At 50.3% G+C, this 27,557-nt stretch overlaps 1 protein-coding gene across 1 annotated transcript in view; it reads right to left on the bottom strand.

Annotated features, from left to right (window-relative positions):
• Positions 1–27,557, bottom strand: part of LOC144158325 (uncharacterized) — a 93,009-nt gene that overhangs the window by 32,106 nt on the left and 33,346 nt on the right. Inside the window, exons 6-9 of the mRNA XM_077689146.1 lie at positions 20,567–20,928; positions 18,654–18,794; positions 10,954–11,089; positions 3,406–3,767 (exon numbers count right to left, since the gene is read on the bottom strand). Coding sequence (XP_077545272.1) covers positions 3,406–3,767; positions 10,954–11,089; positions 18,654–18,794; positions 20,567–20,928 — 1,001 coding nt within the window. The remainder of the gene's footprint in view (positions 1–3,405; positions 3,768–10,953; positions 11,090–18,653; positions 18,795–20,566; positions 20,929–27,557) is intronic.

The raw sequence follows: 27,557 nt of genomic DNA, 5'->3' as shown, positions 1-27,557 counted from the left end.
GACGACATTTTGCTGTCCCTCCAAAATATGAGCCATTTCACGCTGAAAATACTCTGGTGCCGAAGTCAGTCCGATAGGGAGACGGCAGAAGCAGTAGTGTCCGAATGGCGTGACAAATGTGGTATACTCTTGACATTTTTGAGACAACCACACTTGGTGAAATCCTGCTTTGGCGTCGAGTTTTGAAAAAAGTTTTGCGCCTCAAAGTTGCCCAAGTACCCATTCGACCGTTGGAAGCACGTGCCTTTTGCGGAGAACCTCTTTGTTGGGCTTCATTAGGTCCACGCATATTCGGTATTCGCCCGATGCCTTCGGTACTTCGACAAGTCATGCACACCATGGTGTCGGCTTCGTAATGCGCCTTATGACGCCTTGCTCCTGCTTTACCATCTGCTTTACCATATCCTGCTCTACCATCTGGTGCAGCTCCCGCTTTACCGTGTTGTAAAGAGGGATGGGAATTCTGCGAGGTACACTGAGAGCGAATGGTTCTGCATATGGCTTGAGTCGAATCGTGTACACCTCCCCTACTGTACCTAGCCCTTCAAAGATATCCTTGCCCGGGGCTGAGTAACTTGCACAGCAAGCTTGTTTTTCACCTCGCTCGGCGGCATCGATGAACTTAACGACACCCAATGCGAGGATAGCAGGGTAGCCCAGAAGAGGGGTAGTCTTTGAAGGCATGAAGTACATTGGCTGCACGCAGCTTGCACTCCAATGTAGCTGTGAATTGGCCAGATACCTTCAAGGGATGGTTCCCTGGACCAGTGAAATGACCCTCTGGTTTTTCGAGTTGCGGAGGAACCCCGGGAAAAGTGCTTAGAACAGCAGAAACTTCTGCTCCCGAGTCGACTTTGAACTCGAGCGGGACGCCGTTCACTTGAACACGAACACACTTGACTTTCGCCTTGCGACTGGTGTTCACGGCATGCATCTCAATAGCGTGCGACTGCCTGCTTTGTGAACGTTGTTTAGCTAAGCAAACAGCTTCAAAATGTCTTTTCTTCTTTCAAAACGTGCAAACAGATCTTTTGGCAGTGCGAAAGTCCCGTGGATGCCCATCTCGTCCGCAAAAATGACACGATCGGTGCGCGGCGGCGGGGGGCATTTCCCTTGATCCTTGCGCTTGATTACGTGACTGCCTTGGCGATGGCCTGTGTTTTGCTGCATCAACGGAGATTGGTGCCGATAACTGGGTTTCGCGTTCCCGTTTTTCTCGTTCCGCATCTTCGTGCAGTCGCGCATGCAGGGTCGCTTTGTCAAGCGATAAGTCGGAAGTGCGGCATAGCTGTTCCGATAACCTGCTGTCCAACAAACCAACGATGAATCGATCCCGAACGAGCCTGTCCTCGACGGACGCTGAGCCGTAGTTGCATTTCTTTACCATGTTTCGGAATGCGGAATAAAAAGCATTCACGCTTTCTTCGGCTTGCTGCGTCCGCTTGTGAAAACGATAACTTTCATGAACTTCATTGACAGGGTGCACGAAATACGAAGTGAACTTGCTTTTTACAACGCCGTATGCCTGAACTTCTTCGGCAGATAAGTTCAAAGATGCTACAACGCGTCGAGCCTGAGTACCCATGCAATAAAGAAGTGTTCGTACCCGGACCTCGTCCGTAGCTTGGTGCAGCCCTCTAGCGAACCCATAGTCCTCGAAGTGTTCAGTGCAGGCAGACCACGCACTTGGGTTGGCGAAGTCGAAGCTCGGTGGCGGATGTAGTCCAAGTATGTATGGCGGATGTAGTCCAGGTATCCCAGCAAATGCGGCCTCTGACCTGTTTGCCATCGCACAAAGCTAGCAGCGCAGTGACGACCGTACTCAGCGATCTCGCTTCTGACACCATGTAGGGAACTGAGTGCTGACGGCTGCTAGCCGCGCACGCACCAGTGACTGGAGCAGTGCTGGCCTAACGAATGATGCCCACCTTTATTGGTCACAATATAACATAGCAACAATGGCGTGTAGCGCCCTCTGTAGCGCGAAATTTTGTCTCCTTAAAATCTGCTGGTTTCCTACATGGTGTACAAGGTGAACCAAGCTGCCATTTTGGAGTTGTATTGCAATCAGCAAGTCAATAGAGACATCAAGCGACTCTTTCACTGCAGCATGTTGTTGGGCTGGTTTGTGTTGAATATTATAAGTAGGAAAACGCACAAGTAGAAAAAAAGAAGGTGTGCGATTAGGCATTTTTTTCAGGTCAAGTTGCGAGGTAGCAAAAAATGGAAATAATCTTGCGTCTACCTCAAAAAAATTAAAACCGTTCCACTCAAGTGAAAGCTGTCGGAAGTGCAGAGAAGTGATCGCCATAATGGGCTGTACCGCCATTATCCGCTTACTGCTACCACCCCATGGAATTCAAATTTCCCGCCTTCGCAGTACACGCGCGCCTCCTGCCTCAAACTGCGCCAACGGGAGTTCACTTCTCTTTGTGCTTTTTCTCCCCGCACGTGCCGGCGTTGCATTGCGACATTTTGCGTTAGTGACCTCCACGGAATATGCCATAAAGCAGACTTGCCGCGAGCTACAACGGGACAGAAATATTGATGTAAAGGTCCTCTGGGTACCCGGACACTCTGGCAACACGGGCAATGAGACTGTGCACAAGCTGGCCAGTGAGGCTCGCTCTCCCCACCACTCGCAGCTTGAGCTCACTCCTATCAAAGCCCTGAGTCATAGCCCTGAAGAGAAGCGAAGAAGGAACAAGCTTGAAAGGTCCAAAGAGCTCCTGACCCACGTACCACCCCTTGAGGATCCCCTACCTAAAGGTCTTCCCCGGGGCGCTCAAGTGTTCGTGGTGAAAGCACCAAGTGGCTTTGCCGTCACGGAGGACGTGGTGGCAAGGTGGAACCACGCACAGAAGTACGCCAAGCAGCCGAACCCGCCACCTTTCTCGCCGCCCCAGTGTAGTGTGTGCTTGGCCGCCCAGCCGGCCAACATGCGTCACCTGGTGTGGAACTGTGAAGGACTGAAGGACGCACGTGACAAACATCGCCCGTCATCTGTATCAACATACGGGGACTGGATCCGGCCAACACACGACCACAAGAGCATTCTACTCTCACTGTGGACATTTGCGTGTGAAGCCTCCATAGTGCGACGCATGTAACCTTCTTCCCTTTTCCCCCTCCCACCGCAACAGGCCTAGTGCCGTCCTATTCATAATAAATTTTACAACAACAACAACAACTATCGTAAAAACCAACAGAATGGGCGTACTTACCTAAAGAAACGCGGCCGCTGCCGGTCAATTACGTATATTTTTTTCACATTTACCTATAGTTTTCTTTGCGCTAACAACTGGAGGATGTATGACAAGCGCCAGAGTTTTACAAGTTTTGAACGCTTATGACAATATAAACCGCTTGGCTCGGAAAACTCAAAACGCAAAACTCGGGACTTACCCCACTACGATACATGTAGTCATCCTTGCGGCCTCCTTCCTCTTTTTTTTCCTTTCTATGCTTTTTGCCACCTTCTCCTTCGCCGGTACCACTTCCATGACCTTTTCCACCGCCTTCTTCCTCTCTCTTGCTGGGAGGGCTGCCAGGCCTCGGGACATTCTTCGAGTACATAGTCTCTACGTTTCCTGGTGGCGAGTAGTTTGTCACCACAAAGATTTTATTCTTATATTTGGCTACACCTGAACCAATTTTTGTGCAGGCTTTCCATACGACCTGTGTGAAGTGGCCACAAGCAGGCTGGAATACATTTCCCCACTTGTACATCTTGATCTCGTCGTACCAGCAGTTGACGGCGTTTTTTCCTGCACATGAAGCAAGCCGGGAAAAGGGGCATGGTGGGTACATTGCGTTTCAGAATTGGTGCAGGTATGCTCTAAACGAGAATGAGTGAGTTTCAAATGCGGCATAGCGGGCAACAAGTTGTGTCGGCGTGGCATGCGTGAACGTCCTCCATACAGTTCCAGAAGCTTCGCGGTGTGCACAAAAACCTAGTGCGAATGCACGATTGGTGCCTTCTGGCATGTTTAAGCCGTAAAGGGTGATGACAGGGTGGACACAACTACGCTCATATTTCAAGATTTTGTTTGAAGAAGTGAGATTATGAATGTGTACCTTGGCGTTTTTAACTTGCCGTTATAATTTTGTGCAACACCACCACTGTACACAATGAATACGAAATCGTGTTCATTAACTGTTGTAATCAAGACGCCGGGGCGCCTTGCACAGGAGTGCTGTATTTCTATACCCTGCCGTGGCTTTTTGTTGCTGATACCTCAAGATTTGCAGCCCGCTTTGCGCCGAGGCACACCCAACAAGACATGTGGTGACCTTCATAATAGTAGTTTCTTGGGCGAGTTCGTCATTCGTCGTATAAGTAAGCGCAAAGGAACAAGGACAAATGAAGTGGACGGGAGGCGGCGCTGCTATAAACTCGTTAACTTTCACTTTGATGTTCGCTTTTATACGGGAAGATACTCAGGAAACGAAAGAAACAAAGGGGGAGGAGCACAAGCAAATACAGAAAAGTGGAGGATGACAGTTTAAACGGGCGCGTTACAAAGGCAATTTTGCAAGGCAAATTTTAATGATTGGATAAAAAGTTGAGTCCTTTCTTTGTCAGTGTTACCGAAGCTGTGCTAACGCATTTGTCTTTCAAAGAAACTATCTGGTAGGCCTCGATGATTTCTCTTGTTAGCTGATACTCGTGTAGAGCTACCGTGCTGGTCTTATCAAAATGTGGCCTACAGTCACAATCTCTGCAGTGTATGCCCAGATGTCCGGTAATTGTTTTATCTACAATGTTCTTATGCTCTCCAAGCCGATAATTAAAGCAACGACATGACTGTCAGACGTACGGCTTACCACACGATAAAGGAATGGAATATACTGTGCCTTGTGAACAATTCATGAACCGGTCGCGATGCTGCGCTTTGCACTTGTTTTGCTTTTTTACTTTTCCATTGACCCCTATAAGTACTTTCCACAATTTGTTGGGAGCAGAGAAGACAACGTTAAGATTCACGTGTTTTCCTATTTTCTTGAGATTGTGCGAAATGCCGTGTACATACGGCACGACAGCGCACTTAAACTTTCCGCTTTCTTTCTCCCCGGGTTCCACGTCTGGCTTTTTTCCTAAGATGTTTTGCATTTCATCAACGACCGACACCAGAAGGACTGAAGGGCACCCGGAAGACCATCGCGCGTGTATCCATCGCGCGTGACCATCGAGAAAAGAAAGTAGCGACATCATTATCCAGGAACGATGGTTCTGTTCTTGCATCTACACTGCAAAAAGTGACCGTCACTTTGAGGGCCAAGTGACCGTGATTTTTTACAAGCAGTCGACGTAAATGGCGAAGACTGTTCTTTTGTCGTCAATTAAATGGGAGGGGGGATAGATACAAGTAGCAAAAGGAAACAAACTGATTTTTGTAATACAGCATTTTGATTGGCTGCCACAGGCGGCCACAGGCGTGTCTCGTCAGTGGGGCCTATTCTTTTTTTATCTTATTTGACACCGGCTTGTCGAAGAATGTTTTCTTTGTAGGGGACCCTAAAGGAGACAGCATCGCCGGCTTGCCCGGGTGAGTGGGGACCTTTCCAGGGACGCTTCCTTTGTCTCCTTTCACCGCGCCGCCGTCGACACGATCGGAGGTGGGTGGTGGAGGAGGGAAGAGGCATTTTACGGACAAAGTACCTTAGGACCTCGCTTTGTCCGTGGCTTGTCCCTTGGCGGCCGTGTACACAGTGTAGAGCATGCGCGAAGAGCATTGGATTGGATTGGATTTGAATTGAATTGGATAAAATTGAATTGTATCGGATTGGATGCAATTGCAATTGTATATACTGTACACACGCGTTGTCATCCATTTACATGTGAGAGTGGGCAATCCCAAGGGTGATTTACGGTAAGAACAATCCCCAGTGCTTATCCACTCGTCGTGATTCACTTCATGAAGATGCGTGAATTTTTTCTTTTCCCGCCCTGCAAACCAATTCATAACGTATGTTTCCCGTACGACCACTGAATTCCGTCGGGTGCGGCGTACACTGGAGGTTCTGTCGAACGTATTCAAGCAGTGCAAAGGTCGCGCACAATGGACGCAAAGCTGCGCTAAAACAGACCGAAAACAACCGTCGCTGAAGCAGACGACAAAGCCACACCACCGACGCCGCCGCTGGCGAGCAGGCACTTCCGCGCGAGGAACGCTGGGTAAATTCGCCGCGCCATCTACAGTCTTCTCCATGAGTGAAACCCTCCACCTCTCCATTCCCCCCCTCCCGCCTCCGCATCCACCGCGTTGGGAGTTTGTTGTCCCTCCCGCCACGAAAGAACCCTTGCCTGGTAGAGAGGTAGAAAGCTGTGCTTTAAAAAGAACAGAGCTTCCACTCGTGCTGTTCCAGGCAAAGCAATAATCGAAACAGAAAGGCGTGCTAGAAAACTCCGCTAGGCGAAGAGGAGAGGGGGAAGCTAAAGCGAGGCGGAGGGAAGCAATAGCTGCGCGAAGTGTGATGAGGGGGAGGAGTGGCACGCGACGAATTACGATGTCCAGTGGCCGTAGCGCAGTGAGGGAGAGGAAGAGGTGAGTGTGAGTGCACGGCGCGCTACAGCTGTCGGGGAGAGGAGGTCTGTGGGGGGGGGGTTGTGGTTCGCGACGGGAAAATGAAAGGAAATTCACTGGGGATATTATGAGCTCGGCAGGGAGCTCACCTGCATAGAACCCAGTGCAGGGGAAGGGAAGTAGAGGGGGAGTGATAGGATAAAGTAGAAAGAGAGAGAGAGAGAGAGAAAGGTATAAAGAGAGCTGTCAGTCCTAGAACGCCGTCAGTCCGGGCACACCAGTCAATCACTGCACTCCGGGCTACAGCCGCTGCGTGAGGCCGGTCGTCTCCAGGAAGTGAAGCAGATAAGTGAACACTTCCCGTTGGGTTGCCGCAGGTCCCTTCGGGAACAGAAGGTCCTCCATGTCGGCGCTGGGAAGGCCTCGACGCTGGAGCGCTCGGTGGAGCTCTGCTCTCGGGCCTGCGTGGTGGGGGCAGAAGCAGAGTAGGTGCTCGAGCGTCTCCAGTTCGGAACAGTCCGCACATGTAGGGGAGTCCTTGCGGCCGTGTCGGTGCAGACGCTCCGCCACATTGCAGCAGTTCAGCCGCATGCGGAGAAGCAGGCAGCGGGCATCCCTGCTGATGCGTGCGGGCAACGGTCTGGGCGCCAGGCCGCTCACGACCCGAGGGTCGGGGTGCATCGTCTGCACCATGCGGGCCAGGGCAGTGCGGGCCTCGTCGAACGCGGTGACGTCTTCGGAGACTGGGGTGCCCTCCTGGTGGGCCTCCCTGGCGCGGGCGTCGGCGTCTTCGTTGCCCCGGATGCCACTGTGGCCCGGCAGCCAGTGGAGCCGCAGGTCGCAGCCTCGGGAGGCCACAGTGCGCAGCTTGATTGCAAGGGAGCGCTCCGGGTAGCCGCTGCTGTTGGTGGGTTGATCGGCCGCGTGCAGCCGCAGCAGGGCAGTCCTGGAGTCCGTGAGGATGACCGCCCCGGGGTGGTTATGGGGCCCCCTTTCGAGGAGGAGGTCGGCGGCCAGGTGCAGCGCTGCCAGCTCCGCCCGTGTGGAGGAAGTGGGGAAGGGCAGGCGGCAGCTCCGGCTGGCTCCCAGCTCAGGCACCACGCACGCAGCCGCCCCCTCGCACGTGCTGTGCTTGACGGAGCCGTCCGTGAAGAGATGCAGGTAGCTGCTCAGCTTGTCCTGCAGCAGGACGGCCGCCTCTTGGCGGATGGCCTGGGGTGGTGTGGTCCGCTTGTTGCGGACCCCGCGGAGGGTCGTGGTGATCTGCAGGGCCTCCCCGGTGTCTGGTTGTGGCGGCTCCAGACAGGGTCGGTTCGGAACCTCGATGCCCTCTAGAAGATAGTGAGCAGCGCTCCCATGTGCGAGTCGGGCCGGCTACGGAACCTCTGCAGGAGGGGAGCCCCGTCACGTACGGCCAGCAGACGCTGGATGTGCCGCAGCCCCGTCTGCAAGGCCCGCATCTCGATGGGCCAGGTGCCCGCCTCGGTGTAAGTTCCCGCAACCGGCGACGTGGAGGGGAGGCCCAGGCAGCGGCGGATGGCGCGGCGTTGGTCGATTTCCAGCTCCTGCCAGCGTCGTGGTCCCAGGCAGGCGAGTGGAAGCGCGTACAGCACAGCTGCGGAGGCCATGCCATGGAACACGCGCTGCGCCACTTGGTGTGAGCAACCATTGCCTCGTGACAGAAGCTGCCGCACCCCTTGGAGCACCTGTGCGCTGCGTGCCCGGAGGGCCTTGACAGCGGGCAGCCATGTGAGCCGGCAGTCAATGAGCAGCCCCAGGTACTTCACGGTCAGCCGCCAGGGAAGAGGTCGCCCGTTGAGTGTGATGGGCGGTGCTGCCTGTCGAGCCCTCCATCCTCCCGGGTGTAGCATAAGGGCCTGCGTTTTGGCCTCCGAGAGCTGCAGGCCACGGCTCTCGAGGAAGACCGCAACTGCGCCCAGAGCCTCCTGGAGGCACGCCTTGACTATATGGCAGTCTTTGGTGGGGCCATGGGTCCAGAGTGCCACGTCGTCAGCATACACCGCCACCTCTACTGGGTGTCGCAAGCCTGGAGGGATGCAGTCGGGGAGAGGAGCCAGCACCAAGTTGAAAAGAAACGGGCTCAGCACGCTTCCCTGGGGCACCCCGGAGCGGACGTCTCGAGGACTGCTGGTCGCCCGGCCTACCTTCACCCGCAGGGTCCGGTCACGCAGGAACGCCCGGATGTAGCCTCCTAGGCGCCCCACAACGCCCATGCCGTCCAGGGCCTCCAGGATGGCCCCGTGTGCAACCGTGTCGAATGCCGACCGCATGTCCAGCAGGAGCAGGAAGGCCACCTCCTTGTCATGGCGGGCCTGTTCCAGCATGGAGATGACGTCCCCCAGGGAGTCAGCCGTGCAGCGGTGCCGCCTGAAGCCGCTTTGCTGCTCCCGGAAGACGCCGCTGTGGTCGGCAATCCACTCGAGACGGGCAAGGGCTGCACTCTCCATGACCTTCCCAGCAGCCGACGTCAGGGACACGGGACGGTAGGACTCTGGCTCCGTCGGGGGCTTGCCAACCTTGAGAATTGGCGAGATGAGCCCCACGAGCCAGGGTGGAGGGAGGACACCAGTCCGCCAGACCCGATTGAACAGTCGCAGAAGCGGCTCTAACTGAGTCACGTCCAGGTTCCGCAGCATCTGGTACGTAACCCCGTCCTTACCAGGAGCGCTCCGCCGCTTGGAGCATCGATTCAGGGCGGCCTGCAGCTCACGGAGCGTGATGTCCGTGGAGCAGAGGGACACCACTTTCTGGTCGTGTGGGGCGGCTGGCTGGCTCCGCGTCGGGTGAGGCCGCAGGAACTGGAGGCGGGGTTTGAGCGGCCTTGGCAAACTGGTCGGCGAACAGCTCCGCCAGGGCCCCTTCTGTGATGCCCAGGGATATGGCGACCGCATGCAGGGGACGCCGGCTGGTGGTGGTAGGCCCCAGTAGAGCCTTAAAGATACGCCAGGCTCTGCCCTTGTCCTTACGAGAGTCCATGGACGAACACAGCGACTCCCAGCCCTGCCTGCGACGCTGCCGTGCCCGTCGGCGGCATTGGGCGTCCGCCCGCCGGTACTCCGTCCAATCCTCTGGGCGCTTGCTTCGCAAAGCCTTCCTCTGTAGCTGGTTGCGGCGGGCCCGAAGCCGTAGCAGCTGCATGTCCGGGAGTGGCGTGCAGAGAGGTACCTCTCCCCGTACCGTTGCCTTGTCGGCGCTCCGCACGACTGCTGCGAGAAAGTCGACTTCAGGATCCTCGGTGCATTTGGTCATTTCCTTGCGGAAGTCGACCCAGCTAGTGACTGCGTAAGCCCTTGTGTCGGCTCGCTTGCGGTGGTTCCCGGGGGTGACCAGTATGGGGTAGTGGTCAGAACCCCACGTGCTGGCGAGGTCTGTGGTATGGGATCGGCTGAGCTTGGCGACTTGGTGACGCGGCGGTGTTCTCGTGGCAAAAAGGCGTTGTGGGGGCCAATGGCGTCAGTATCTGGTGTACTATGGTGAAAAGTTTAACCTTAGCTGACTAAAGGTGCGCCAACAGCGCTGCTCTTTCATCAGTCTTGGGAAAGTTAAGTCTCAAATCCTGGCCCAGTTGTTTAGATTGGTTCTGTTCCTCGTGGCGTCAATCTTACCGTCAAGCAAAGCCAACATCAGCAAGCGCGTTGAGCGCTTCCCTAGTGACGGCGCATAACTCTGCACCCTTCCAAAAAAAGGGTGCCGAGACAAGTATACGGGAGAGAGTAAGGGGCAATCTCCGCCAAGGTCGGCCAGCGCATCGTGCAGCTCCACAGTGAAAACTATTATTGGATGGATTGATTCGGGGGTTTCACGCGCCGACGCAACGCGGGCAATGATGCGCGCGGTAGTGTAGGGCTCCGGAATAATTTTATCCACGTGGGGGTCTTCAACGTGCGCCTAAAACTCTTACACATGGGCGTTTTTGCCTTTCACCTCATTCAGACAAGCAGCCGCCACGTCCGAGAGTCGAACCCACGTCCTCGCGCTCAGAAGCACATAGTCTTAGTCACTAAGCTACCGCGGAAGGTCCCGCAAGGGAAACGTTTGATCGGTATTTCCTTACAAGAAGAGGGGTGCGGAGAAGAGGATAGGGGCAGAAAGTAAGGGCACGGGCCATGAAAACAAACTTTGCTCGTGCCTTTCGCCTAAATTCTGCGTCACGCCTATGTCGTTGTAAAACAGTTTCGCTTTTCATTTACCTTCAGAGGTTCTAATGGCTCCAGTTTTTTTAACTAAAGTCTTTTTAATCGCGAAAAAAGTTGTTCAGCTGAAAGGGGCGACTGAGCATGAAGGTGGGGTCACATTGTTTGTACGCTGCTTGCCCAACGACTATGACGAAAAATGTTGTTATTGCTGCAAAAAATTTGAAAGAGACCACGCAAATAGAAAAAGCATCTGGACAGCCACGCATTACCAGTGACGAAGTGGGAATCGGGGTGCGTGCTGTAGGAAGAATAGAGGTTCTCCCCGTACTTCCTATTACGACTCCTGTGCCTCATTTTTCCTAGCCGAGCCAAGGCGTAGGCATATGCTTGAGCGTAGCGAGAGATCTGTAAGAAAAGGAAAGGAAGCAGGAAGTAATCAGTTCGGTGCAACACTTGCTCTGCGCAGTCGTAGTCCAGTCCCTTAGCTTCGCCGATCAGTGTGCCTGAGTTCTTGATTCTTGTTCTTGTTATTGCCGCAAGGACTACACTGCCAAACAGCTCAAAGAAAAATGTGCTGCGTATAAAATCAGTTAAAAGCGGAAAGATTTGGTTGAAGTTGGCTAATAGAAAAAGATCTGTATTGGGACAATTATTGTCTGACTAAAATGGGATGTAAAGCGTTTTTCAGCGTAACATAACATCTGGGCATTCAAACAGGGTTCCTCGGGGAGAAGGTCTATGGCTTGGAAAGGAAACGAAGATTCGTACTTTCACAAAAGAGCCCTCAGCACTGTCTTCGTCACTGAGCGGCATGCTGGGGTTACGTGCAGTATGAAATCCTCTTCCAAAAATCACCCTGAGACAGTTTAAAATTCTTTAGCTGAAGTTTTTGCAAAGATCACCAAATGCCCGTATCTTTGGGCTAACAGTTTTTCACAATAGTATGGCACAGACTACCGAATGAATAGAAAAAAACTGCGCTTCAAAGACAATATCATTGCAAAAGGACGGGACGGCCTACTCTTGAAATAGCGAATGAACTCCTCCACATTTGGGACAAGTTGACCGTGGTGTTCTGTTTACAACGTATCCGTGTGTGCATTGTTTAAGTGACCAAGTGTGCAATCGAGATACTTGTTTTGCGTTCTCTTGAGTTGTAGTAGCTATATTTGGTTATCGCACAATTTTTTTGCATGAGCATACCAACTGTTTTGGCAGAGTTCACGGGTTTTTTTTAATGAGTGGTTTGAGACCGAGGCAAGGGACAAAGATGTAGTGCGCATTGGTATTAAAACCACAGCAGATGTTTTTTGTGATCTCCTTATTTCCTGCTATTATGCTATGTCCGTAATCAAGCAGATTGTGATGTAGATCAACATTAAGTATGCTGACATGGTAGTGTTCAAGCGCTAGTTGGACACTGCATTTTTGTGATGCTTTGTTAAAGGCAGAGGTTCCTTTACGCTGCAAGAATCTGTGTATGTAGCCGAGCAACTTATTCTGTGTTGAATATACGTTTTTACAGCGATGGCAACATTATGAGCCTCAGCTGTGAAAATTCTCGCGTTAGGGTTCAGCGTTTTTTTAAACGGTCAGCATGTGATTCTAGGGAGTGTTTTTGACGCGCCTGGGCAAAATTCTACAGAATGGTACTTGGGTTAAGCGCTTGAAAAATGTTGGCGAACCAGAAGACAGGGAGCTTTGTTCCTGCCTATTTTTGCAAATGGGAGATCGCAGAACATCGTTTGGTAGCTTAAAAGAGGCGCATAAATCCGCAAAATGAGTTTTCTACGTGTCATACAAGATAAAAGTTTTTTTGGATGCTAGAGTATTTAGGCAGTAACCACACGAACGCGCTTGCGCGCTCCGTTCCACACGCGTTCTCGTTATGTACGCGCCCAAGCACGTGACGAGGGTGAGGGCAAGGACCCGCACGGAGGCGACGGAGGCGCGCGAGCGTGCGCTGCCCCGCGCTTGACGGGACCGCCTTGTCGACATTGCCCAACCGTACAGCACCCAACAGTGTCATCGCAACACACATCAACGTCGGTTTTTCATCTTACAGCAGAGAAACATCACCTTTAATGCCATATTCTAACTAAATCACAGCTGCATCGTCGCTTCGCTAGGCACACACGACGGCGGAGAGCCATGTTGGCAGCCGGCTGACGGGCTGACGAAGTTTGAGCGTGTGCGTTATTCCTCGCCGATAGCGTGTTTTGCTGGCGTGACACTGAGGAAGCGCATGCACCCACAAACATTTCCGGCTAATCAAGCAACTACGCCGATTTATCACGAGGAGACGGGCAGCGACAGCGTCGATGTTGGCTACGGCCACCGGCGGATTCACCCGCCGCCGCTGCCGTCGCCCGCCCGGCCAGGGAAATGGAAGCGCGTAGAGCGGCGGCTCTGATTGGGCGCGGCCGGTAGGCGCGCAGGTGTGGAGTGGAGTGGAAAACGTTTTTTACTATCGCATTGAGTGCTACCGTAGGCGGTGGGTGGACATCCTAGTCCGGTAGTCCACCCTGTACTGCCACGGCCCGGGCACGCGTCACAAGAAACTCCTGATCCGCGAGCTGGCCACTCCGCAGCAAGCTCTCCCACTGCTCAAGGGTGTGTGGTTTTGGGGGTTGGGGGTTAGCAGAGCACATTCAAACCAGATGAGTTGTTGTATTTGGGGTGCCGGGGCAGTATGGGCAGTTGGGGGGTTTGCGGTTGGGAAAATTCAATGGAGGAAGGTGTGGATGTGGTAAGTCTCGGTCTGGAGTCGTCGCCAAATGTGTGCGTCGGCCACAGCTAGGAATGCATGTGGGGGCGGTAGAGCCCTGCAGGAAGCTCTGTACCGATTAAGGATGTCGGAGTAGTTTTGTGAGAGTGGGTGCAGGACCGGAGGGAAGCTAAGGGGGTCGTCTTCTTCCCCTTCAAAAAATGCCCGGTGGGTAGTTGGCGTGCAGTGGCATATCGCCACCTCATTGTCAGTTATGGACGTATGGGCTGGAATCCATTCAATGCGGGTTTCTGGCAGTTTTCGTCGTTGTTTGAGGATGTCAATTGCAAGGCCGTTGATGTTCCCCGTTGCAAACCGTCGGCAGTCCGTTTGCAAATCGGTGAGCACGGTAATGTTGGACGTCGGGGCGTGAACCACCGCTAATGCGATGGCCGCTTCTTGAGCTGTACTTGCAGAGCCGGTATGGAATGTCGCTGTTGCCCGTGTGCTACCATCCGCCCTGAGCACCGCAGCCGCATCTGCATGTCGAAAGTAGTAGCTCGCGGCGTCTGTGTAGCACGCTTCGGGGTTCGTGGCATACCTCGCTGTAATAAAAAGCCGTGCGTGTTGTCACCTGCGACCAGCATTGCAAGTCGGATGCATGTGCTTTGGAACTGGAAGCACCCGTATGGCAGCTCGTTGGATCGCTGTCGTGCGCTGCAGGGTGTCGATTGTTGGTGGAAGGGAGTAGCCCGAAGTGCTTAGCACATATCGCCCTGTAGCAGTTAGCTGAAGCCGTTGATACTGACTGTTGGTGTGGGCTTCAATTAGTTCAGCCAGGATGTTATGCAAGCCCAGTTGGAAGAGGCGGGAAGTTGATGTGAAGACTGGTAGGTCAAGAGATGTTTTGTAGGCTTTGAGAATCATTATGTTGATTTTGTTGGACTCTTAGTCTTGAGAGCCACGTAGGGTGTTCCATAAGTGATTCTGCTGATCAGCATGGCCTGAAGAATTTCGCATGTGTCTGCTTCTTTGAGTCCATGACGGTGGGAGCACACACGTTGAATAAGATGAGTCAGCTCGGCCACAGTCAGTTGAAGCCTAAGAAGCGTTGCTGCTCCGCTTCCATCATGGTGGTAGGGAATTCCCTGGATTCGGCGCGTTTGCACTGTAGGAACGACAGTATCCTTAATGGTAAAAATCGGATATGGGGTTTGTGGAACGGGTCGCTCCTGTGTACGCGAGCGCATGACGAGTAGGGCAGATTTTGAAGGTGCACACGTCAGGCCGCACGTTTGCAGGTATGCCAATCCGCAGTGTTACGTCGTCTGCATAGAGAGCGTGGGAGACATCCTCTGTTTATTTAAGCTGGGATGGTAACCCCTATAGAGTGATTTTACAAAGCATAGATGAAATCACTGGCCCTTGGGCGGTGGCTTTCGCTGGTGTGCTGAAATTGCCAGAGACATGGGGTCCCAAGTGAAGGGTAGCGGTGCGATCTGTTAGAAAGGCACGCACATAGTAGTAAACTGCGGCACCACAATGGAGGGTTTGAAACCGGTTGAGAATTGCTGCATGGGTGACATTATCAAACGTACCCTGTACGTCCAGTAGTGCTAAGATGGAGCTGGGTTGAGTCGAACTCAGGTTGTTGATAATTAGCTCTTTTAGTTGCAAATGGACATCTTGGGTCGACAAATGGGGTCTAAAAGCAAACATTGTATGTCGGAGCATGCGTCTCTCCTCTAAGTAGTCGGTTCGGTGAGCCGGCGTGTAATAAAGTGCTCGAACTACTTCCCGACGCACGATGTTAGAGAGATAGGGCGCAGGTTATCGATGGCGATGGGCTTGTTAGGCTTGGGTAAAAGCGTTATTTCGGCATGTCGCCAGTGCGCCAGTACCGTGCCCTGAACCCAGTGATGATTGTAGCGCTCCAGTAGCGACCCCTGGTGTTCTTCGTTCAGGTTCCGCAGGAGGCCGTAGGTTATCTGGTCTTGGCCTGGTGCAGTGTTGCGGGTTATCTTGGCTAAGGCTTGATCCAGTTCAGTGTTAGTAAACGGGGCGTCGACAGAGGGGTTGGGTGCTCCCGTGTAATCTAGGTTGGTGATTACTGTCGTATCATCCCCAAAAGTCTCGATGCACACTTGGTCCAACAGTTGGTAAGGCGTGGACGGATGGTTGTGCAGGAGGCGGGTGGCATGTTGGGCCATACCTGTCTTCGATGGTGGCGAGCCCATAAGGTGCCTCAGTATGCATCAAGTCTGCTTGGTCGGGAGAGTTCTCCCTAATTGGTCGCAAAACGTGCGCCCAATTTCGGGAGTGCAGTTTTTGGGCGTAATGAAGCGCTTGCTGAATAATGCGAGCAATTTTCCGTTTCAGATACCGGTTGTGCTTTTGGCACCGCCACCTGTTCAGCAGGCTTCTTCTGGCTACCCAGAGAGGGTCAAGGTGGTTGTCAACCATTGGGGTATCAGAAGTGAGGGCTATGTGCTTAGTGTGGGCCTGCTGTAGCTCGTATAGGCGCTGCGGCCACAACTCAATGCTCTCTGTTGGTGATGGTAGGGTTGTTGGGTCCTGTCGGAAGTTAGGCCAGTTGGTGAGTTTGGCAGTTACAATTCGGCGTGGGCCTACTGGATGTGAGAGCGTGAGTTTGATGCTGAAGTGGTCGCTGCCAAGGGTTTCAGGCAGGGCCTCCCAGGTTAGTTGTGGCGCGTTTCGGGCAAAGCTGAGGTAGAGAATGGTATCCCTCGTTATGCTCGTTACCGTTAGGTCGTTGCATAGCATAAAGCTATAGAGTTGCGTAGCATGTAGAAGAGCTGTGCCCTTTTAAGAAGTGTTAGAGTATCGCCACGTTATATGCGGGGCATTCAAGTCTTCTAGTAGAAGTAGTGGGTTGTTAGCCGCACGCTTCACTGCTTGTTGGAGTAGGTTTTCTATGGCTAATAATGGCCGCGGCGGTGGGCTGTAGGCATTCAACATAAAAAGGCTGGGCCGGCCGGTTTGCCTTGGGGGCAGTTCTAGGAAGACATGGTCTGGCTGAGAATCCAACGGTATTGCTTGGGCAGTAAGGTTGGGATTCACTAGAACTGCTGTGCAGTTGTTGTTGGGGGTTGATGAACGTGTCATAGCCCCTTAGAGTAACGGTTTGGGTATGTGTCTCCTGTGTAGCAACGACGTCGTGGAGGGATGCTGTAGTTAGGAGATTGATGGCTGCTTTTTTTACCCTTTGAAGTAGCGGCAATTCCATTGGCAGATGACCAAGGATGGTGACCCATTATTGCAGCGGTTGGTCATGCGGCGTTCGGATTCTCATTGCTTGCGGGAGGTCTGGGACGATTGCTTGTTCTAAGGCCGATATTCGTTCGGTAAGGAGTTTGACGATTTGTTGTGCCGTCTCGGTGATTAAGGCGCGAAATATCTGGCCATGCCAGACCTTCGGGAACGCGACGCGCTTCGCCTCGTGACCGGGCGCCTGAGCGCGTAAAATCAAGCGCGCAAGCGCGTGCGTGGGGTTACCGCTTTTCAGATAGAGCATAGGGCTGGGGAGGTTAAGGTCGTTTTAGGAACATACCTAGAATTTATGTGTCTTGTTACTGCACGTTCAGACTTTTATGTCTTTGGCACGATGAAGCAGGCAAATCAGAAAATGTTCATATATTCACTTTCTGTCGTGGAATTTGGTAACGTTCCGACTAAGTGCTTGTGGAGGACACCGACAATATCTCATATTTCTTATTGCATGTGTATTAATCCGGCAAGGTTTTGACGCAGCTCAGCTTCTAATATGAACCCCTAAGGAAAATACCAGTGAAAGCATAGGGTCCGAAAAATCTGGCACAAATATACTGTCGGCAAGGTAGAAACAATGTATTGACTGTTTTCAGAAGGCTACGGAATTGCTAGCAAAGTTCGGCTGTAATTACTTTTGGCCCTCATTTTTAATGTAGGAACGCCACGAAACGAACTCTTACTCAAATATAGCCTGTTGTTAAACACACAATTTTTGTAACTAAACTGCACCGCTTAACACACACACCATTTTAATAAATGCTTCTTAGCAGCTGTCTACTGAGGGAAGCTGTTGTTCATTAGGTAAATTTCAGCGAATCTGCATTTACTCGATTTTACGGGTTTGCGTTGGGGATTTTATTTCGCCCAGCAGGCTAAGCAGGAGCTTCTGTGGCTGCATACCTAAAGGTGCGTCAAAATGTGACGCCAAAGATAAGTGCAAAAAATAAAACATAAGACAAAAGCACGTGTAAAATGGTGCTTAGCTAAAGTGACAATGTTTTACCTGAGCCACGGCTGCACCGAAAGGTGAAAATTAGAACAATATTGCTTCTTTAAGAGGTCTTTCTTCATTGAAGTCAACGATTAGGCCTTCAGAAAAATTGAATTGACGTGGCTCAAAAAGTGGAGATACAAACCCCTATGACTTATTCTACTTATTTGGTTGGCATAGTCATTTTTTCAATTCATGTCGTTATGACCATTTCGTAGCCACGCAAATTTGTGTTTCTGGAATAACTTCTTATTCGCATTAACTTGGAAATGTAAACCAAGAAAAGTATGCTGTTATTCCTTTCTTTGTCTGCCAGGTAACATTTACACTTGGCAGTTATTTTGAGGCATTTCTTTCACCCCTCGTTTCTGCCGTAGCTAATCGTGGTCAGATGACAATACGCCGGGAGGCCAGCCTGCGTTTCGAAGCCCATGGGCCACAAAGAAAATAAATGTAGGGCGCAATTTAAAGGCTGCTGTATCCTGATGCCAAAGATGGCACTTTAATCGCAAACCCTTAAAGAAGTAATCGATATATTGAAGAAAACACATCAAGCAGTAGGGACTCCGCCGCCATTTTCCGGTGCTTGATTACACCCTGATACTTTCCCCGTGGCTCGCCGTGACACTTACGGGTGGTCTCTCTATGACGTCACAGAACATTGTCTGTGTGACTGGGAGCCGCCGACCTACGGATCCGCCAAGAATCATTACTGGGCCATTTCAGTGAGACTTCTATTCTGTTGACCGAATCACTTGAAGGGTAACGAGCAGTTACTCCATTGATAACTAACGTGTGACCTGTTGCGTTAGCGCGAATTTGAGTTTTGGAATAGTTGCGTTTTTTCATCACAAAAACGTCATTACTGGTTGGAACAGGGCTTGATGAGTTACCAAAGGCTAGTTCTTTCCAATTGAGCAAAGCTGTAAGCGATCTTCATAGGCACTTTGACGCATCTGTCCGGCTGAAACGTTTCTTACCGTGTCATCGTTTTCTACAGGTGGTACACCGTGCCGCCGCCTCAACCTGTTGTGATGTAGCAAAACTTGTCTTTGAAGCTTGCGCATGGACTTCGTAAATCTGCCGTTGAAGTCCTCCGGCTCGTCGTCATCGCTGATAACCTGTGTGTCCGGGAGAAAGAAAACGAACGAGAAGAGAAAACTTAGCTGCCTTCAAGATCCTTCAAGTTTACGGTTAGAAACCTTTTGGGGACATAAAGTTCATAAACAGCATTCCTGCGCGGGGTCCACTTTGCGGAGAGGGCTGTCACTGCATTGAGAGAGCACACTCGCGTCAAAGTTTTCGAGGTTCATGAAAAACAAATAAGTTAACTGTAGAGGCCTTTATTATAACAAGCGTGGTGGTTTGTCTGAAATATTCGTTGCTGAAGTCTACTCAGCGCGCCGTATTTTGAATGCTTACGCTTTTTACCACCATGAAGATTTGGGGAAATGTTTTTCTCTATGCTCCTTGTTTCGCTGTCTAGTCGTAGAAGGAAACGTAGCACCAGTGGCAGGATTAGTAGGGCATAAGCCATTTCTTTTGCTCTGCAACAAACTGACGACTGATTCCGCTTATAATCACGCCTCTGTCACGCGTTTTACGAAAAAACGTGAGTAGCCCGTGTGTGAAGTCGATGATGCTATGACGGAAGCCACCAGGTTGAGAGAGGCAAGCACGTATCTTATGTGCAGGGTAGGCGCCCTGCACATAGGATACGTGCAGGACAGGCGGGTGGGAGAAGTGCGAGGGGAAGCGGAAGAATGGGAATGTTCCCTACGCGTGCCACTTATGGCCGGCGTGCCAGAAAGGATTACTTGCAAGCAGTTTTTACGCTTTATTTAACCAAGGAAATACGCGAAGTTAGCCATCACAACAATTTTTTTTCAGCTTTGTCTCTGGTGCTGTATGTAATACGTGCAAGATGCGGGGCCAAAAGGTATTGAAGTCAGTATGTCAGCAGTGAGTATTCCGATAGCAGCTGAACAAGCTTAAAAAATAAACAAGCTGAGCAAGCGTCAACAGGGCGTCTGTAGGGGCTAGTTGGTGCTGCATAGCTTTAGTGTAGAGCGCTTAAACTTTGACAAGCAAACAAGGACGACAGAGACTACAAAAGACTACTATTTTGTGTTATAAGAATTTCCAACTCCATCGTGCGGGCGACAACTCAATCGTGGGTCAGTGCCGTAGCGGGACTTAGTATTTTTAAGTCCACAGGAATAAGGGCGCGCGCAGAAGGCCGCTTTCCTGTGACCCCATTGCGCGGGCACGCCTATTTCCTCCTGTTTCGTTGCGTCATGAATTCCGCCGGATAAAGGCTTGTGCATGTTTTGTATACGGTGCACATTAAAAAACTGGTTGGCTAAACGGCTACCACTATGGTAAACGCACATTTCAAATGTGAGGTCCACCCAGAAAGGCGACAGTTTTTATTCTGAGAAGGAAAGCAATGAATAGATTGATATATGACAGTAAATTATTTCCTGATAGTTGCAACGCTGCAGAACTGCGAAGTTATTTGGCTTGCATCAGTGAAAATTGGGGTATTTTTATCACAAATATTTGGTTCGTGTCTCATTCCTTTGCGGCTGCCTAAATCATAATCTATGTCTGAGTGACGAACGGCCGCCTAAACGTTAGATAGGCGCAGGGGAAGAATTCAAATGCACTTGAATTTTGTTTGCGCCTGTACATAGCATCATGCACATATCAATGAAGAGCAAACTACAGAAGTGTTTTGAAGACCATTCCTTGTCCAAACCTTACGAATCCTTGCGCCTCCGCATTCGAACTTAGCACAGTGATACATCATCGGAGGAGAACGCAGAGGTTCCTAGTGGTTCCTCTTACTTTTGTGTCTGACAACACAGCAGGCACGCAGATCTGTGCTCACCCCATCACGAAATTGGAAACCAGTACGAAGCTCTTCCTTCTCTTCTTCTTCTTCTACTTCGCCGCCGCCTTCTCCGTGTCCTTTGCCACCCCCACCTTCGTGTCCTTTGCTTTCACCTTCCTCTCTTTCGCTGTAAGGACTGCCGGGCTTGGGCACATTTTCCGAGAAACGACCAATCACGTTTCCGGACGGGTCGTAGTTGCACACAACGTAGGTGTTGCCTTTGTACGTGGCTATGCCTGTGCCCAGCCTTCTACTTTTCTTCCACATGAGCTGTGTGAAGTGGCTTGCCTTAGGCACGTACTCGTTTCCGAAGGTGTAGTACTTTATTTCGCGGTACCAGGACTCCACGGCGGTTTTTCCTGCAAAAGAATATGCGGAAAACAGGGGTGATCTGGGGACACTACGTGGTAAACTTTGCTAACGCAGTAGAACGGAAAATTGGAGTAGTTGGTAGCGGTTCATCTTGAAGGTGGAAGCGCTCACACAACATGAAGGAAAGTAGAAAATAACAGAGACGACACGGCGCTAACTCGCAACTATTTGTTTATTGAAAAGAAACACAAATATATCCTTTCCATATCTCATGTCCGTTCATCTCACTTAAGATAAAACCATGAAAGTCACTTTTTACAGGGATCAATTGCGTAGCGGTGTACACGTGACAATCGAAAGGAAAGGGCATTAAAACAGCAAACTGCTACGACCGCAATGAATGGCAGAGATAAAAATATTATTTGTCTGTTAAAACAATTAACACGAAACTAACATAGCTATCTCCAGACCTTTTAATGTGAAATGCTTCTATCAGCTCTCGAGTGGTTTTATCGCGACGCCGTGAGAAAACTGGGCTATCGGAGAAGATGGGTGAACACCCATCCATGGTGCAGTGTTCCCATAGTTGGGAGCCGTGCTTTCATTTTTTTGTCTTTGAGTTCTTGCAGACGTTTGTTTAAGCATGGCCAAGTTTGTCCTACATACATGTGGCCACACGTCATCGGTATCAGAGAAACAACACACGTTGCACAAGGCACAAAGTGGGAAGTATTTTTCACTTGGAATGCTTGTTTTCTTGCTCGCTTCTCATTCGGCAATAGCATTCCATCTATTTTTCCGTATAACCTGGTCAGTTTGTTTGGGGCCGAGACAACCACGTCCACATCATACCGGTTAGCAACGTCTTTTAACCCGTGCGATATCTTGTACATAATACAAAATTACAACAGGTTTTTTCACACCTATTTTCTTTATCTCTATCCCCCCAATCTAATTTCGCGCCTTTTATTAACCTGCTAACACGTTATGGGCAAACGAACAAGTGAGTGCAGCGCAGCGGCCGATGAAAACCAAGCGCGCATGCTTCTGACAACTGAACGTCAATGATACTGTTGCAGCCATCTTGCCTTGCGCGTAAAACTCGAACACGCTCGGTTCGTAATTTTTGTTTTTTTTAAATCGGCAGCGGCTCAAAAAGAGTAGAACGCAGTAACTAACACATTCGATTTATTTTTGTTTAAGAGGGTAGGTTCTAATACAAATTTCTCCTAACACCAAGGCTGAAAAATACACACGATTAATCATCCATACCGTGTCTATAGGCCTTCTAAACGAAATCGTTTGTTAAAAGTTTTCGTCTAGACGGGCGCGGCGCCATTTTACTTCAGGTTGTGTATTTCAAGCTTTTGTTTCATAAAATCCTCGACAAAATTTTTGCTCTCCACTGGGAAATACACAATTACAAAAATTACCCGCGCAAGACCACTTTGTCATGTCAGAGGTTGATTGTATCGGGAATCACTGTGCGGAATAAAAAAGCGCCTCTGAAGATATCCAGTGATGAAGAGCAGCTTGGTAAGGAATTCTAGGAGAATATTGAAATCCCGCTCTACAGCTCACGCTGGCGACCCTCCGCCAAAAGCGCGCTCTGTACCGCACCGTTAGCGGACAAAAGCTTATTTCTCATGTAGACTGCACAGCAGGCCTTCAGATTCGGTCTGCGGAAATTTTACTTACTAATGATACAACAACCCGAGTCAATAGGTGACCGGTAAAAAGCGCAAAGGCTCATGGGTACATTGTCTCCTCCCGCGGATCCCCACCACTTCCGGTTCAACAGCTTTCCTGGCCTCCCGTAGGCCGGCTGCTTTCACGCGCGCGTGTGCTTGTTGTTTATCTGTTTCCACCTAAAAAGAAACGCTCATGCATCGCACATTTAATTATAACAACTATGAATCCTACTAGGGACTCTTCTGAAAGGTGATCACTCTGTGACAACTAAACAACACGGACACATGCGCGTGAAAGCCGCCGGCGTACGGGAGGTAACGTGAGATCTCGAACCGGAAGTTGCGGAAGCAGACGTCGTACCCATGGACATTTGCGCTTTTTACCTGTCACATCAGTTACAATAAATGTCGACCTCTCCCTTGGGGTTTGCTGTCTCTCCGCTATCGGCCATGCGCAGAGAAGCTCTCTTCTTCTACTACACCTTGTCTCGCGAAGTACACCACAGTGCGCGAGTAGGCAGCAAACCGAATCAACTTAGCAAACATTACCCTGGTGATGGTTGGTACGTAGGACGTACCCGGACCTGACGGAATCGGCTAAGGAGCCCTTCTATCTCCCCACCCAATGTTTGAACCTACCTTGATAGTTTGAGTGAGGCACTACTGTGGCACAAGCAAGTTCACGATTGTGTAAGCTGTCGCGTAACAGGCTTTACCTAATTCTTTTAATATGAATACACATCACATAATCCACGCGACAGAGCCGTCTCAACAAATTCATAGGCCGTGCGAAGTCGTTTTGACAACTACATATAGCTTTTCGGCAGAAGTGAAACTGCCCATAGGTTTCAACGTCCTGGGGAGGCCTGAAACCGGGCAGCATTTCGACTCCCGGATTTCCAATTTGTGTGTGTTACAAAGTGTTAAAAGTTACACCTTGCCTATGATCAGGAATGTACCCCGCTCCTGTTTTCGGTCGCACGGTTCAGAAATTTTGCCGCCCGGGCACGTCCGCAGAAAATGCCGTAAGACGGAGTTATCGAATTTCGCCACGCCCTCTACCCGCTTAACGCCCCTTTATCGTTTCTGGCAGTTCGGAGGTGGGAGCTGACCAACTTCTTTTTCCTCCCCAAATTCTTGTAACCATGTTCAGTACACACGGTCTGGCTACAGTGCGGTCGTAATAAAAGTTACGGCAAGTTTCTAACAGAGCAAACAAATACGCCAGGAGTGACTATTTGCAAACGCGGCTCGGAAGCTCCAATACCCGCCATTACTGTTCTGACCTCTTCGGACTGGGTGGTATCCCCTGCAACAATACTTCATACCACAATAGTCTGCCATATTGCGGGGAGTAGTGCACGATATATTTTAACACGAGAGTGTTTTATTCCGCGATTCATGAAGATTTCGGTTACGTTATATCCGTCACGGAAGTGACGGCAGTACAACGAAGCAAGCGGCCTGTAAAGGGTGCAACCCTGCACACAGGGCCTTGTTGGGGACAGCTGTTTTTAGTACTAAAGAGCACGTGTTTTATATCTTAACAAGAAAGTGTTTTATGCCGAGATACACCAAGATTTCACTGACGTCATATCCGCCATGAAAATGACGCCAGTACACTTCTGCCGAAGCGACCCGCCAGAAGCACGTCGCACCACAAACACACCCACAAGACAGCCGTCGACCCGCAAATCGTGCTCAGCTGCAGATTTCGCTGCGAATTTCACGTTCGTGTTTTACCGATTCCTATGACAGAGGCATCAACCACAGTTTTTTGCTTTCGTCAGCTCTCAATAGGCTGTCTGCTCGTGACGTCACAGCACCTGTCCGGGCCCGCAGACAGCCCGGGAGTGCAGCCCATGGGCCGTCCTCTCAGCTTTACCAGGCTGAGAGGACCCTTTCTACAACCAGCTCTTGAACTTGTTACATAAAACTGGCGTCCGAGGTAGGCCTGAACGACTGGACCCTTTGCTTTCTTGCCTTCCATTGCTGTTGCTTTATTTCGTCTAGCCTTTCCTTCTTTCTTTCCTTGCGGCAAAAAACTAAGAAAACTGTTCTGGTGAGAGGTGGTAACGCGTATAGTGAGGACCACAGCTATTTCAGTCCCAAGATGACAGCAAGCCCTCGCGAACCATAATGCAGTGAATATGGCAAGAAATATTCTCAAGAAGAGGTTGTGAGTACATGGAGTACAGACAACTGAGCAAGGGAATAAATAAAAATGACATTTAGGAAGCTGTGCCGCTCGCTCGTCCGGAACAAAAATATTCTGTTTGTGAACAAGGGAACCTTCCATTCAGTTAACGGGCATGGGCAAAGGTGCGCGAATTTTCACATTTTTGGAGGAACATTTGCCATGTAAGTTTTTATCACTTCACACCCATCTTTCATAGTGTTCTGGAGATCATTTGAACAAAATTTTAACCTCGTAGAAGCAATAGTTTTGAAGTTATAAGCGTTATTTTATTTTCGTCGGGGCCGTCGAGCAGGGCGCACTTGAGGCACAGGCAAGCAAAGCGAATCTAGCTAACTTCTGCGAGAAAGGGACCCTTTAAATGCCATAGTCGCTTTATTGCGTTGCTGTTCACGAAGCTTGACAAGTGAAATCAGCTCGCCTGCGCTTTCTTGGTAATGTTATAGCCAAAACCGGCATGTAAAAAAACATCCACCGTACGTTCGAGAATCTTCCATTAAATGGCGCTGCGGAGCTGCGCGGGCTGAGCTTAAAACTAGCCAGCTGAACTTTAGCTGAGCATCCAGCTTCTCTTGGCCAGCGTTCCATTCGTAAGCGGAGCTTCCAAATAGCCATTCTTTCGTAGCTATACACTTGCCTTGATGTAGCTTATCTTTCCAATGACCCGACGTCAGTGAATGTCATCAGTAAGCCATCGCCTCAGCTTACTTCGTCAGAACCGCGCGTGTAAAAAAGCAAACCGACAAACTCTGGCTAGGTATCACTACGGGCGCGCGGGACAACTTCTTCGGCTGGAAACTCGTCCCGCTCTCTCGATCTTTTTCTTCTTGCTGTATGTACCGAACACAAGCAGGTACGGAGTCCTGCCTGCTTCGGAAGTAACCACCTTCCCGGAAAACAAAAAGGGGCACACTGGGGAAGTTCAACCATGCTAGGAAGGCTCTTAGGGACAAAACAGCACTCCCTCATCAGAGGAGGATCTGGTCACTTTGACGTAGTAGTTGGCCGCCACCTATGAACCAACTCAACTCTCGGCATTCAGCCCCCAGCAGCTGTAGAGGACCTGTCCACGGCGGCGGGCAGAACAGTGATACAGGAAAGGTTGCCATTGTAACTTGACCCTGGCAACGTTCAACGCACGCACTCTTTCCAGCGAGGGAAGCTTAGCTTACTACTAGAGGAGCTCTCGGACATTACGGGGCATATTATAGGGTTACAGCTAATTAGAAGGACAGGATAAAGCTTCACTGAGCTCACTATTGGACATGTTCTCAGCTGCAGAGGGCCCCAAGAGAAGGAAGAACACGGGGTGGGATTTGCAATCCTCAGAGAAATAGTAGGAAATGTGGAAGAGTCTTTCAGCATTAGTGAGAGAGTGGTGGATATTGTTATTAAGCTAAACGAGCAATACAATTTAAAGATTGTGCAGGTATATACGCCTACAACCATCTATGATGATGAAGCCGTACATAGCTGCATCGAGGACGTCGAATGAGCAAAGAAGAAGGCAACAATGCAATTCACGAGTGTGGTGAGAGACTTCAAAGCAAAGGTCGGTAAGAAGCAAATGGGAGAAATGGGAGAATGGTCAGTGGAAAACGTTGGATTAGATAATCGCAACAGTCAAGGAGATACACTGGTGGGATTTACACAGAGAAACAACGTGAAGTTAATCAACACATTCTTCTACAAACTAAAGAATAAGAAATCGACTTGGAAAAGTCTCGATTGAACAACGAAAAATGAAATCGACTTTATTGTGACAACCCTGGTATCATCCAAGACGTAGGCGGGGTAAGTGAGATTCGGAGTATCGATCACAGGATGGTTAGATGCAAGATAAGCCGAATCTTAGATGAGGAAGACCGAAACTCATGAAAATTAACAAACCCCGCATAAAATCAGTCAGAGCTACATTGCCGCAGTTTGAAATAACTCTTCAAAAAAACAAATTCTCGCTTTTGAACGAGCAGAGGAAGTCAGTGTAGACAGGCTAAATGAAAACCTAACATCGGCACTCAGTGAATCAGCAGCAGCTGCGGTAAAAGCAACATGTAGAGAACAAACAGGAAGACTCACTAAAAAACCAAGGAACTGATGGCCAAACGTAGGAACAAGAAAGTGTCAAGTACGGAGGATCGTATTGAATTGGCTGAGCTGTCGAAATTAACAAAAGTAATATAAAAGACATTCGGCCTTATAACATGACAATGGTCGAGGGAACGCTGCAAATAGGGGAAGATTGAAAGCAACTAAGAGAAAGGCAACTGCAAAGACAGGATCTACACACTCAGAGACGAGCAGGGTAACATGAATCACAACTTGGAAGAGGTAATAAAGGTAACAAAGCGATTCTACAGCAGACTCTATGCCAGCGACGTTATACCAATGGGATAGGGCTGAGAGTACAAGCTTAACTTCGAATCTGGAACTAGTAACTAAAGAAGAGGCAAGAAAGGCTCTCTTAAGTTCATGGTAAGAGGAAAAGCTGCAGGTGACGGCACATAACCGTACATCTTTTGAAGGAGTGAGCAGATATTATGGTAATAATTTAGGAATGCTCGATGAATCAAAAAGTGTCCACGCCTGGAAAAAAACGCCAACATTATTCTGATTCCTAACACGGGCGATCCCAAGGACCTCAAGAATTACAGACCTGTCAGCCTATTCTCCGTTGTTTACAAGCTCTTTACCAAAGTTATAGTTAGCCGCACAGGTAACATCCTGGCTTCCCATCAATCCAGGGAGCAGGCTGGGTTTAGGGAAAGGGTACTCAACCATGGATCCC

This window comes from Haemaphysalis longicornis, unplaced genomic scaffold (genome assembly GCF_048455015.1).
Source record: "Haemaphysalis longicornis isolate Haplotype H1 unplaced genomic scaffold, Haemaphysalis longicornis Haplotype H1 scaffold_10, whole genome shotgun sequence".
NCBI lineage: Eukaryota > Metazoa > Arthropoda > Arachnida > Ixodida > Ixodidae > Haemaphysalis > Haemaphysalis longicornis.
Note: the sequence above shows the minus strand (reverse complement) of the source record. Positions and strands in the feature narration are given on the sequence as shown.